This window comes from Vanellus vanellus, assembly GCF_965231255.1.
Source record: "Vanellus vanellus genome assembly, contig: HAP1_SCAFFOLD_125, whole genome shotgun sequence".
Lineage (NCBI taxonomy): Eukaryota > Metazoa > Chordata > Aves > Charadriiformes > Charadriidae > Vanellus > Vanellus vanellus.
The window spans coordinates 397,202-410,438 of record NW_028127759.1 but is presented as its reverse complement, the minus strand read 5'-3'; the positions used below and the strand labels follow the sequence as shown (position 1 = coordinate 410,438).

The window sequence follows — 13,237 nt, the reverse complement described above, 5'->3', positions numbered from 1 at the left end:
CAAGATACCAGTCATCAGTTTCCACAGGGCATCCTTGAGTTCCTGGTTCCTCATGCTGTAAATGAGAGGGTTCACTGCTGGAGTCACCACTGAGTACAGAAATGACACCAACAGGTCCAGAGATGGAGAGGAAATGGAGGGGGGCTTCAGGTAGGCAAACATGGCAGTGATGATAAACAGGGAGATCACAACCAGGTGAGGGATGCCCGTGGAAAAGGCTTTGTGCCGTCCCTGCTCCGAGGGGATCCTCAACACAGCCCTCAAGATCTGCACATAGGAAAAGAGAATGAAAGCAAAAGCCCCGAATGCTAGTAAGACACTAAGCACCAGAAGCCCAACTTCCCTGAGGTAGTCTGAATGTGAGCAGGAGAGCTTGAGGATGTGGGGGATTTCACAGAAGAACTGGTGCAGGGCATTGCCCTGGCAGAGGGGGAGTGAAAATGTATTGGCCGTGTGCAGGAGAGAATTGACGAACCCACTGCCCCAGGCAGCTGCTGCCATGCGGACACAAGCTCTGCTGCCCAGGAGGGTCCCGTAGTGCAGGGGATGGCAGATGGCAACGTAGCGGTCATAGGCCATGATGGTGAGAAGAGAAAACTCTGCTGAAATGAAAAAGACAAACAGCAAGGCCCGTGTAGCACGTCCTGCCTAAGAGATGACCCTGGTGTCCCAGAGGGAATTGGCCATGATTTTGGGGAGAGTGGTGGAGAAGGAGCCCAGGTCAAGAACAGAGAGGTTGAGGAGGGAGAAGTACATGGGGGTACCAAGAAGACCGAGTGGATAAGGCCCTCTATAGACAGATTGGAGTAGGCTCACATTCACAAGCCCTGGTCCTCAGAGGGAACTTCAGCCACCCTGATAGCTCCCCAGCCCCTGCCCAGCTCTGCCCACCTCACAGCCCTCTCCCCAGGACAGCCAAGCCCAGCAGCCCAGTCTGGACTGGCCCCACAGCACTGCCCGCCGCGGGCTGATGCAGAGCTCTGGGCACTCACCGCACAGCCCCAGATCCTCCCAAGGGCGCAGCAGCTCCTGGGGGGCAGACAAGGAGGTCAGCCTGCCCATCAGCCCCGGGGCTCGTGCTGGCACTGAGGGAATGAGAAAAAAGAGGCTGGTCACTCTCTGCCTCTCTGGAATTCATATTGTGCCTCATCCCCAGCCCTGACTGAATTTGCCCCCTTCTCTCCCCAGTCAGCCCCACGCCCCAGGACAGCACAGCAGACCTGGCCCTGGGGTTCTCTCAGGCACCTCCTGCATCTCCCCACTCTCCCCTCCCTGTGCCTGATGAGTCCCTGCTGACTCCCTCGGCACTGCAGCGTCCTTGTGCGTGGACACATTGATTCAGTGCTTTATATTGGTGGACTTTACCTTTGAGGGTGTTTCACCTTTGGAGTCTCCATCCGTTCCAGCCCAATGGCATATGTCGAGTCCCTAATCCCGCCTCCCCTTCCCCTCAAAAATGCATTTCCAGAACATCCTGTATATGCCGTCAGTCCTGTCATACATGAAGAAGACTGAGGAGGTAATGGGAGCTCATGGACTGTCTCCCCTGCAATTTGACACCAAGAAGAGCGCTTTTAAATCCAGAATATTTGGTGCAGTGGAACTCAATGATACCATCAGTTTAGCTCCAAAAACGTTGGGAACACACGGAGAAGAGACTCATTAAAAGACCAATTCCTTGAACATATTCTTGGAAGCAACTTTGGAGGAACAGTCCATCTTTCAGGCACGGCACTTGGGAGATGCCCTTTCATTGAAGAGCTGTTATCTGTCAGGCCACACCTGACTCTGTGTTGTGCAAGGGTCAGACACAGTAGGATCAAGCCTCAGGACAAGCAGCATAAACTCAGAAAATTATCTATAAGCAGGATTATCACAAAACAAAAAAACAGACTCACAGCCTAAGATAAGCCCTGGGCAATGTGCAGAGAAGGGGCAGCACGTAACTGTCAGTGAAACAGCGTCCACTGGGCCTGTTTCCACAGGGCATCCTTCAGCTCCTGGTTCCTCATGCTGTAGATGAGGGGGTTCACTGCTGGAGGCACCACTGAGTACAGAAATGACACCACCACATCCAGACATGGGGAGGAGATGGAGGGGGGCTTCAGGTGGGCAAACACTCCAGTGCTGAGAAAGAGGGAGACCACAGCCAGGTGAGGGACACACGTGGAAAAGGCTTTGTGCCGTCCCTGCTCAGAGGGGATCCTCAGCACCGCCCTCAAAATCTGCACATAGGACAGCACAATGAAAACAAAACACCCCAATGCTAAACAGACACTAACTACAATCAGCCCAACTTCCCTGAGGTAGGAGTGTGAGCAGGAGAGCTTGAGGATGTGGGGGATTTCACAGAAGAACTGGTGCAGGGCATTGCCCTGGCAGAGGGGCAGTGAAAATGTATTGGCCGTGTGCAGGAGAGAATTGAGGAACCCACTGCCCCAGGCAGCTGCTGCCATGCGGACACAAGCTCTGCTGCCCAGGAGGGTCCCGTAGTGCAGGGGATGGCAGATGGCAACGTAGCGGTCATAGGCCATGACGGTGAGGAGAAAATACTCAGTTGAAATAAAAAAGAAAAAGAAAAAGAGCTGGACAGCACATCCTGCATAGGAGATGGCCCTGGTGTTCCAGAGGGAATTGCCCATGGTTTTGGGGAGAGTGGTGGAGATACAGCCCAGGTCCAGAACAGAGAGGTTGAGGAGGAAGAAGTACATGGGGGTGTGGAGGTGGTGGTCGCAGGCGATGGTGGTGATGATGAGGCCGTTTCCCAGGAGGGCAGCCAGGTAGATGCCCAGGAAGAGCCCGAAGGTCAAGAGCTGCAGCTCCCGTGTGTCTGCAAATGCCAGGAGGAGGAAGTGGGTGATGGAGCTGCCATTGGGCATTTTCTTCTTTTGGGCACAGGGACCTTTTCAAAATGTAAAGACAGTGACAAGTTAGGGTAGAATTCATAGAATCATAGAATGGTTTAGGTTGCAAGGGACCTTGAAGATCACTGAGTTGCAACCCCCTTGCCATCGGCACGGACACCTCCAACCACACCAGGTTGCTCAAAGCTCCATCCAGCCTGGCTTTGAACACCTCCAGGGTTGGAGCTTCCGCAACTTCTTTGGGACACCTATTCCAGTGCCTTAACACCATAAAAGTGAAAAATTTCTTCCTAATATAAATCTACCTTCTTCCAGTTGAAAGCCATTCCCCCTCAGCCTATGTCTACATTCCCTTGTAAAATGTCCTTCCCCAGCTCTCCTGTAGCCCCTTTAGTTACTGGAGGGCCACAATAAGTTCTCCCTGGTGCCTTCTCTTCTCCAGGCTGAGAAACTCTAACTCTCCCAGCCTGTCCTAATAGGAGAGGGCCTCCAGCCCTCTGATCATCTTTGTGGCCATCCTCTGGACCCACTCCAACAGGTCCATGCCCTTCTTTTGTTTGGGGCTCCAGAGCTGGAATTCTCTGAGTATAATCTATTCAATTTCTCATAAAACACCCCCAAACCACTTTTACCTTTCCAGGAAGACCTTTTGTGAGCTCAGATTGGTGCTGTCTGAGGGTGCCCCAGAGAACAGGAGGTTCTGCTGTTGGCTCTGCAGGACTCAGACCTGTCCTACAGCAAAAGGAAAATAGGAACTTGGGGTGATCTCAGATTAAATCCACTTTTGATAGCAAAGAGCTGTTCAGCATTGTGGCTCCCAATGCACCAGACTGCAGAGCAGAGCTGTGGGGATTTTGTTGTGTTCGTACTGTTTTAGTTGCCCCAACACACCTTAGGAGTGTTTTTAAGACAGAAATCCTGCTGCGCCTTGTGGGTCCTGAGACACAAACGGGCTGTCATTGCAGGGGGTTGACTAGGTGACCCGTAAAGGCCCCTTCCAACCACACCATTCTAGGAGTCTACGATTCTGTGGCACTGGTGAGAGCAGAGGAATGCGCCTTCCAAGTGCATCTCTCTAAAGCCCTCAGCCCCTCTAATCATACCTGAGGAAGACCTCAGCTCTGCCCTCCCAGCCAGGGACACAGAGGGCTCATTACAGCTGCCCACAGACAGCTGCCCAGCAGCGTTTCCATGGCTTTAGCACCACGATGTCTTCTCTGTGGGACTGCTAGATAACACAGAGATGCCGTGGGAGAACTGTGTCCTTCTGGAGGGCAGCCTGCAGCCCAGCAGGACCCCTCAAACAAGGAATCACTTATCTTAAATTTGCTTATCCTGAAGGCACGATCAGGTCATTTCCAGCCGCATACACTGTGATTCCCAGAGCGCCAAAGGCAGACAGGATGCAAGTTGGCTGCTTTTCCTCCATGGACATACGTGCACGAAAGTACGTGCAGTGTTGGTGTCTCAGCTGCGCTTCAATCCTTAGCCCCCCCCCACCAGGGAGTGTAACAGTAAGAACAAGGGCAGACGGGAGAGAGGGGATGCCAAAGTACCTCTGCCAGGGCAGGCAGGAGAGGGAGACACAGTCGGACACTTGAGCATATCTCCTCTGTGGTGGTCAGGTTGCTGGAAAGGCAACTCATGACCAAACCCGCATGACACGAAGGGCAGAGGCTCTGCTGTGTGAGCGAGGGGACCAGGGGTTGCTCCAGGGAAGGCATCTGCACTGTCGGGGAGGGCAGGGAGATGCCTGTATCCCCCTTCCCACAGCATTTCTGGGAGCCCGCCTCTCTTCCTCCCTGCCCATGACTCTCTTACCTGGAGCTTGTCTTGGCCAGGACCTGTTTCTCTCTCCCCATATCTCCTCCCTCTTCATGCTCACAGACCCCATTCCGCCTGCTGCGTGCACAGCTCTGCCCTGCAGACCCCTCCTGGCATCAGGGCACTGCCCAGGGACATCTTCGTGTGCAGGGGTTAACGAGAACCTCAGACAAGTCCTATCAACAAATGGGGTCTCAGAGCCTTGTGCACGGTGGAGAAATCCATTCCCATCTCTCCCTGCCCATCCAGCCGACCAAGAGGAGAAAACTCACAGCATAGACTTGTTCCCTTGCAGGTGAATAGTTCCTTGACATTGTTTTTCAAAAGAACCCTCTGCAAATGTCCTTGGGGTGACCTGGAGCTGGGACCAGTCCTCAACCCTGCAGTTCCCTTGCAAAAGCAGAAGTAATCTGCCTCACTGGCGGTCACTCCTTCCACCCACAGCTTCTCCCCACAGTGCCGTGGGAGCTCCCCGGGCAGGCTGAGAGCATACCCTGGCAGGCGGCAGAGTCCCTGCCCCGGCACACAGCCCCCGGGGGGCAGGGACCCTGCTGGCAAGGACAGCCCTGCCCACCCCTGCCTGCACACCCAGTGTCACCTCCTGCAGACGTCCCCAGGAGCAGGCAGCCATCGTGCCCTGTGCCTCTGATGGTGGGGCAGGGAAGCCCTGCTCTGGAGCACGTCCTTCTCCTTTGCCCCAGCCATGGAAGGTGCCAGTTTTAGATGGTGCCAGGAGCTGCAGCTGCAATGCCCCGCAGCCAGAGACTTACTGTGCCGAGGGCTGTGGAGATGCCTCCCCTGGTGAACACTCCGCTCTGCACTCGCTGCCTGCAGGAAGTGCCCTCAGCCCTCCTGCGCTGTGCAGAGGAGCTGCTCCTGGGCAGAGCTGTCTCTCTGCAGCGCTGCTCGCTTGCCAGGAGCTCCCTCTGTCCCAGCAGCCCAGCCCAGCTCAGCAGCAGAGGACCAGCCCACGCTGGCACTCTTTCTGTCCCCTCTGGGCTCCCTGGAGGTGTTCCTGGGGCTCCAGGGGAACTTGCTGGGAAACAGCCTGATGCAATCCCTGATGTTCCCTCCCTCTGGCGGGCAGAGACACTTACTTCCAGCTGTGTCATTTCTCCCAGCAGAAGAAGAGCTGGCCATGAGTAACCCCTCTTCTTGTCCCATCAATAGCACACACAGGGCTTTGCACACCAGGATTCCTTATGGCAAGTCACCACCTGCCTGGTGCCACAGCTCGGGGGGCTTCAGCCCAAACGTGCAGCAATGATCTCAGCCAGGGGCACAGACAGGACGAGCTGGAGCCGTTCCTGTGGTAGACAGAGCTGTGACATGGTGGCAGAGCTCAGTCCAGCTGGTCTTCAAGGACAGCCTCCTCCAAGCTCAGCTATAGTCCAGATTGCAATTCAATCTAACCCTGAAAGGCAATTCAAGGGCACCAGAATGAGTGCTTACTCCTTCAGGAACAGTTCAAGGAGAAACAAAGCCACTGTGTGGCCACTGCTGAGTTTCATAAGAACAGGTGCTGATAGATCTGAGATACTCCATGTCCTCTTTGCCTCAGTCTGCCCCAGCAAGGTCTCCCAGGCCTCGGACTCAAGGATGGAACCTGCAGGAGAACCACCAGCAATGGCTGGGGTCAAGTCCTCGAGCAAACACAATCCTTACCAGTCTATGGGACAGGAGGGGCGGAAGCTGAGGGAGCTGAGGGGGCAGCCAGTGTCACAGTGGTCACTCTGCTTTGTCTTTGGAAGATCACGGAGACTGGGGGAATTGTCTGCTCACTGGCAGCGTCCAAAACGTGCATGCCCCTTTCAGAAACTCCCAAAGGATTAGCAGGGGAGCTGAAGGCTGTGCCCCAGAGCATGTCCACTCAGGGCCTTTTTCTGTGTTTGAAACAGAAGGTGACAGGATTTACCCAGAGCAGATCGCACTTGGCCATCCTCTTTGCTTTCTGTGCTGAAAGGACAGGATTGCTGGGCAGAGAGAGCGGTAACTTTTACTGGGAAGTCAGAAGGGCATTCAGCATCACCCCCAGCTTGTTTCTAACTGAGGACAGTAGAATCTGCATGGGTAGATAAGCAGGTGGGTAAAAAAAACCAGCTGAACTGCTGGGCTTGGAGGCACGTGGTTCCTGCGTGGTACTGTGCCTGGAGATATCTCACCAGTAGGGTCCTGCAGGGGTTGATACCATAACCTGCCCTGTTTGAAATGTTTATAATGCCCTGGAGGACATAAGAGTGAAAACTGAGTAGGAGGGTGGTGCTGCACCGCAGCGGGACCCTCCCAGAGGATCTTTGATCTCCATGTTTGGAGGTTTTCAGGTTTCAGCTCCACAGTCACAGCAGACCAGAGTCTGAGGTTGGCGATTTCCCACCCTTTGGTGGGAGGCTGGACCAGAGACCCCAACAGACCCTTTCCCTACAGCCCTTCCCTGAGCCTGGATGTGAGGGTGGCTACAGCAGATGCCCATGGGACAATTCAGAGTGGAACTGTCCTGTGATCAGTGGGTCTCTACTTCGACCTTTAGTTCCAAGCAGGGCTAGTTCTGAGGCTGAGCAGGTTGCTCAAGAAACAGCAGCGTCCCTGTGCAGAGTCTGCACACAAGAGCCACACATCAAAGACGCCATTACAGACACGGGGACAAGGCATTTGACCAGCTCGTTGAACCCAGAAATCGATATGCCATGCCTCCTGAGATTCCCACAAGCACCTAAGATTTTGTCCAGGGAAGTGTGATTCCTTTTTCGGTGTCCTGCCTGTCTCCGGCCCCATGTGGTGCTTTAGGATGTGAAGAGAATCAAACCCAACCTTTGGACTAGATTAGTTTCATTTTCCATGCTGGAATGCGGGGCAGATGAAGGCAGCTCTGAGGTCTCTGCTGCACAGCTCGGACTTCCGAGAATGGAAACACAGGTAATCTTCTGGTGTGATCACCGATTTGCCTGTCTTTGTGCCTTTTCACTAACCTGGGATCTTTCCGTTGGCCTGAGAAACTACTCCCCTATTCCACCTCACTCACTTCATAAAAGGAGGGAACAAAGATATGGAGCATGGATGACTTAAGGACACTACTGTAATCTTTACATTATAAGAGAGACAAAAGATAGTACAACTAATTCCAAACTATCCTTGAGATGCATTCTGATTCTTCCTTCTTTCCAAAGCTCAGCCACCTTAGATCTTGAAAGGACTGCCTCAAATCTCTCCAACTAAAATCCCACAAGCCTTCTCTCAGAGAAGTCCTTTCAGCACAGGACACCTCTGCCCGTCACTTCTGCCCTATGCCCAAACTCTGTTTTGCAGTTGGGCGAAGTCAAGGTGTCAAGGTACTCCCTTGCAACATCTTCCCTACAAAAGTTGTCTTCTCTTCATGCTGATCCCACTTGCATGGCCTCATGTTATGTACAGCTCCATCCTCCTCTTGCAGAGCCCCACTGGGTGACCAGTTTTCCGTTTCTTTCCTGCCCATTCACCTTCACAACCTTTTTGTATTTTATGCGTACCAAATATTATCTGAAGCAACACATTTATTGCCCCCAGCTTCACCCATTTCCAACTGCAGGCTGAGCTATTTCTCCTCTTTGAGCAGACATTGTGCAAAGCTGCTCCAAGTATGGAAACTCACTTAAATGCAGCACATTAATTGGGGCTCAATCAAATATAAAAAACGTATCCTGAGCTAGTTTTTCAGAGACAGTTTCAAAGTGGCAAAGCAGATTCAAAGTGTCTGAAGGAACTGGGGGTTTTTAACCTGGAGAAAAGGACGCTGAGGGGAGACCTTATTGCTCTCTACAACTACCTGAAAGGAGGTTGTAGCCAGGTGAGGGTTGGTCTCTTCTACCAAGTAACAACCGATATGACAAGAGGAATTGGGCTTGAGTTGCACTGGGGGAGATTTAGATTAGACATTAGGAAAAACGTCTTGACTGAGAGGGTTATCAAGCATCGGACCAGGCTACCCGGGAAGGGGTTGAGTCACCATCCCTGGAGGTATTGAAAAGACATGTTGGGATGGTGCTGAGGGACATGGTTTCGTGGTGGACTTGGTTAACAGTTGGACTCGATGATCCTAAAGGTCCCTTCCAACCTAAACGATTCCATGATTTTATGATTCTATGATTCCATGATTCTATGATTCCATGATTCTATGATTCCATGATTCTATTCTACATAAATTCTGAGAACCAAGTTACAAGAAAGGGAAAAATAGGTGAAGCTGTATTTTCCAGACTCACTAATTCTCTGTCAGTAAAGAGAAGGTCCCACAGCCTGTGGCACGTTTTCATTAGTTGTCCCTATGGGAAGTTTTGTTTCTTGGGTCTCTTGGCTCGAGCCTGCTGCGTTCCTATTTCCAGCAAGGGCAAAAGTTCCCGTTCAGGTATCAAACTTTTGCCCATCCTGCCCGGAGAGCCAGGACAGTTGTGTCACACAACATTCAGTGTCAGAGTGAAGATGGAAAAGAAGTGTGAATTGAAATGATTTGTCCTCCAATGGAAACTCAAATCCTGAGCTGGCTGGACCACATTGGCTGCAGTTAGACATAAGTTACCTGAGACAAATGTGAGTTCAGACCTGGTTGGCAGAGTTTCTCACAGCCCTCACTGAGGAGAGCAGGGTGTTGCGAGAGGGGAGCAAGTATCTGTTCGCCAAATCCCCAGGTAGTGCCCAAACCATCTTTCCCTTGGCCTCTGGCATCTCATGCCTTGAGATGCAAGAAATGCTGGGCCGTCTGTCAGTAATCCTCCAACAATCCTTCAGGCGGTTGTGTGAGTTCCCTATCAGTATCTAAAAAAATTAACACCCTCCCCCAAAACTAAACAAGCAAAAGCCCCACCAATCACAAAAAAAACAATCCAAAGCCACCCACAAACATTAATCTGCCTAAATCTAAATGCAGCAGTTTGCATCTTGGACAGCTGCTCTGGGCAGTGCCACTGAAATCAGTATTTGCAGCGTGAGCCGTGATACCCCATCCTCAAGAACAAATCCAAAGCAGTTCAGAGGAAGGGTGGTCTTTCAAAAGGCACTGTTTGAGTCCCCAGGTGGCATGGACACTGCTGATTCCCCACTCCAGAGCGGCAGAGGCTGGAGCCCTTTTGCAGGATGGACTTCTTGCCAGGAAGCCACAGCTATGGGGGTATCTCACCTGGTTCTTACTGTCCCTTAGCTCAGCATCCATTTCCGTGTATTTCACTCTTTTCTATGTATGTCTACTCTTTCTACATGTCGGAATGACAGAAAAGCAAACATTTCCTAAAAGTTTGTCATAATGTCCTTGCTATAGACAAGAAGCCCATCAACCCTGGAGGCAGCCAAGAACATTGCCATGAGCACCAAGAAGATCCAAGAAGCTCAAGGCCTCTTCTGAAGGGCAGCAAATTCTTGCAACTGTGATTTGAGCCTGGAAGTGGGAAGGAATTTTCGTCTGTGCTTGGAGGAGGAATAAGTGTGTTGTGGCAGTATGTCAGGGCCGAAGGCCCTTGCGCAAATCAGGGATGATGGAGACATTTCCATCTTGTGTGCGTGCCTCAGGGCAGGAAATGGGGCATGCCCGCTGCTGGGGGTGTGTGTACTCAGTCATGCCTCAGGAGCTGACCTTGCTCTCTTGTGCAAGAAAGAAGAAAACAGGAGGACTGAATTTGCCATACCTCAGTCAGCCAGTGGGAAACAAAAAAGTAATGACATTGGGAGAGGAGGGTTGAAGAGGGGGAGGCAGATTAGGAGAAGGAAAGAGGGGGAAAAGTGATGATTGCTGTGTTAAAACATCGGGAAGCCAAGACCCAGCTTGTTTGCCTTTCTTCTGAAGATGGATCTTGGTTTTTCTTTTCGGGGGGGTGACCCTGTCAGACTAGCTTTCACAGTTGTCGTCTGCTAGGAAGCCCAGAGAACACGAGGGCTGGCATGCATCTACTGGAATTTAGACGTGTCCACTAGCGGGGCTTGATTCAGCTGCCCACTTCTCACTGCCAATAGGGAGGTGCCCTGAGGAGTCCCAGGCATGCAAGAATGGCAGCCCTCAGCTTGGCTGGGTAACGGAAGAGGAAACAGCATGTTTAGCGTAAGTTTTCTCCCACTCCTGGGCAGGTGTGGCATTTCACAGCTCCCACCTGCAGGATCACAATCGTGTTTACTTTAAAGAAGGAAGCAAGCCAGGGAAGATTTGACACTCTTCAACACCAGACCTGTATTTCTTTAAGACACAAATTCATCTCTCCCGCTTCTCATTCCACAACCAGTCCACAGATTGTGCACTTCTAAAGATGGACCTGGGACACAAAATATGCACTTACGAATTGTCCATGCTTGGTCAAAGGAGACCCACAACCTGTGTCTTCCTGGTGGATCTCAACTAGTATGAGCTCTCGACGCAGGCCACAGTTTTTCTGAGTGCATTTCCTAGAGCCCCCTTGACCTCCCTGTTCCGCAGGCTGTAGAGGAGAGGATTGACCATGGGCGTGAGGATGGTGTAGAAAAAGGAGAGCACTTGATTGAGCTGCCTCAGTGAGGCTGTCCTGGGTATCATATAGACAACGACGAGGGTGCCATAGAAAACAGTGACCACCATGAGGTGAGAGGAGCAGGTGGAGAAGGCCTTCTGCCTCCCCATGGTGGTGGGGATCCTCAGGATTGCAGCTATGATGCAGATGTAGGATACCAAAGTGACTACAAACGGGACGACTACATCCAGAAAACAGATTATGAAAGTCACCAGTCTAAGCACGGTGGTGTCACTGCAGGCGAGCTCTAGCAACGGGGCAAAATCACAGAAGAAGTGATCAATTGCATTGGGACCACAGAAGTGTAACTTGGAAAATTGTCCAGTGACTATGGTAGACATCAGTAATCCTGCTAGCCAGGACCCAGCCGCCAGCTGGAGACAGAGCTTCCAGTTCATGAGGCTTGCATAGAGCAGGGGTTGACATACGGCCAAGTACCGATCATAGGACATGGTGGCCAGCAGGTAGCACTCAGCACCTGCAAAACAGCCAAAGAAAAAGAACTGCGTCATGCAGCCTTGAGCAGAAATGGTTCTGTCCCTGGTTAGGAAGCTGGCCAGCAGCCTGGGCAGGATAGTGGAGGTATAGCAGATTTCTACACTGGATAAATTCCCCAGGAAGAAGTACATGGGAGTGTGAAGATGCCAATGTGCCACCACCAGCACAACAACGAGGATGTTGCCAAACATGGTCACCATGTAGATCATGAGAGAGAGGATGAAGAGAGGCACCTGAAGCTTGGGGACGTTACTCAATCCCAGCAGGAGGAACACCACTGGTGAGGTCTGGTTGTCCCATTCTTCTTTCTCCATGAGGTGCTGTAGGACCTTCTTTTCCCCATGAGGCAGGAAGGGAACCTGGGGAAGGGCATGCGTTTCTGTGTTTTTTGTGAAAATGAAGTGGGAAGAAGTCACTGCCAGAGACAACATGGAGGTTTTCCCCCATTTGACTGAATTCCGACTTGGTTTAGGGCACTATTCCTGGCAAAAGGGCAAGAAAAGGTTCTTTGAGAGGGCCAAACTGCTCTTCTTTGAAGAATCTCCTTTGATTAGAGAGGTGAGTTGCCGCATCGAGGTGCCTATTTCTGTGGAATGAAAGAGAATGTTCATTTGATCATATTAGATTGTGATGCGTGAAGTTATTGCCAGGAGTACCTAGCATAGGTTTTAGCCAAATTTCAAGCAACAGAAAGACGGGCCAGAGAGGAAAACTCCATCATGCAAAAAAGCCTTTAGGGGAACGCATCGTGCCATAGACAGCTTCTTTCCACTGAGGAAGAATGGACAGCGAAGAGGGCTAGAGGTCTCAACTCCCTGAAACATTTGCTTTCTGATGACGCAATTCTGTCCCTGGACAGTCCATCTCTTTCCACTGACCAAGAGTGGCCAGGACTTACTAGCTTGGTAGCTGAAGGCACTGCAAAGGGTCTGTTAGACAGGACACTCACAAGCAGATATGAACTTGGGAGAGAAGGGTGGGAAAAACAGGATTCCAGAGAAGAGGTACCTGAGGTTCTAAGCCAAATGAGGAAAAGCGATGTTGCACAAGGAGGAGGCAAAAAGGACAGGGGTGACGATCATTTGCTGGACATCTCTTCCTCCTCACCTTACATTTCTGGGTGCATTTGGGCTGCCTCCCTGCAGCAGCGCAGCACCTGGACCTCAGCATTGCCACCTGAGTGCTCAGGGCTCCCTGTTCAGCACTGCAATGAAGACACAAGAGTGTCCTGGGGGTGAGTAGGGGCTGAGGCGGTGCAGGATCCTCATGAAGCACAGGTTTCCAGTAAATGCCTGATACGCACCTGGTTGCCTGCCCAGGGAACGCCTGTGGCTGAAAGAGAAAGCCCACACCACCTCTCTGGGCTTCCATAACAATCGGGTCAGACAAAACACTGTCCCTGATGATGCTCTGCCTCAAACTTTACACATTTTACAGAGAGTTGGAGATGGCCAAGGCAGGCACCTGGTGAGCCCAGAGAGTTCCTGGGACGGAGGAGCCCTTTGACTCAGTGATTCAGCGCACCTACACTGGGATGCATTGTTCCAGAAGGTG

At 51.8% G+C, this 13,237-nt stretch overlaps 2 protein-coding genes across 2 annotated transcripts; both read right to left on the bottom strand.

The window, feature by feature from the left end:
* Positions 1-1,949: 1,949 nt before the first annotated feature.
* Positions 1,950-2,879, bottom strand: LOC309685033 (olfactory receptor 14I1-like; the record flags this gene model as incomplete). The annotated part of the gene is made up of 1 exon (XM_082500852.1): positions 1,950-2,879. The coding sequence occupies one exon, from the start codon at positions 2,877-2,879 to the stop codon at positions 1,950-1,952; it is 930 nt and encodes a 309-aa protein (XP_082356978.1).
* An 8,158-nt stretch (positions 2,880-11,037) lies between these two features.
* On the bottom strand, positions 11,038-11,997 carry LOC309685032 (olfactory receptor 8A1-like; the record flags this gene model as incomplete). The annotated part of the gene is made up of 1 exon (XM_082500851.1): positions 11,038-11,997. One exon carries the CDS (start codon positions 11,995-11,997, stop codon positions 11,038-11,040), a length of 960 nt encoding a protein of 319 aa, XP_082356977.1.
* Between the last annotated feature and the right edge of the window lie 1,240 nt (positions 11,998-13,237).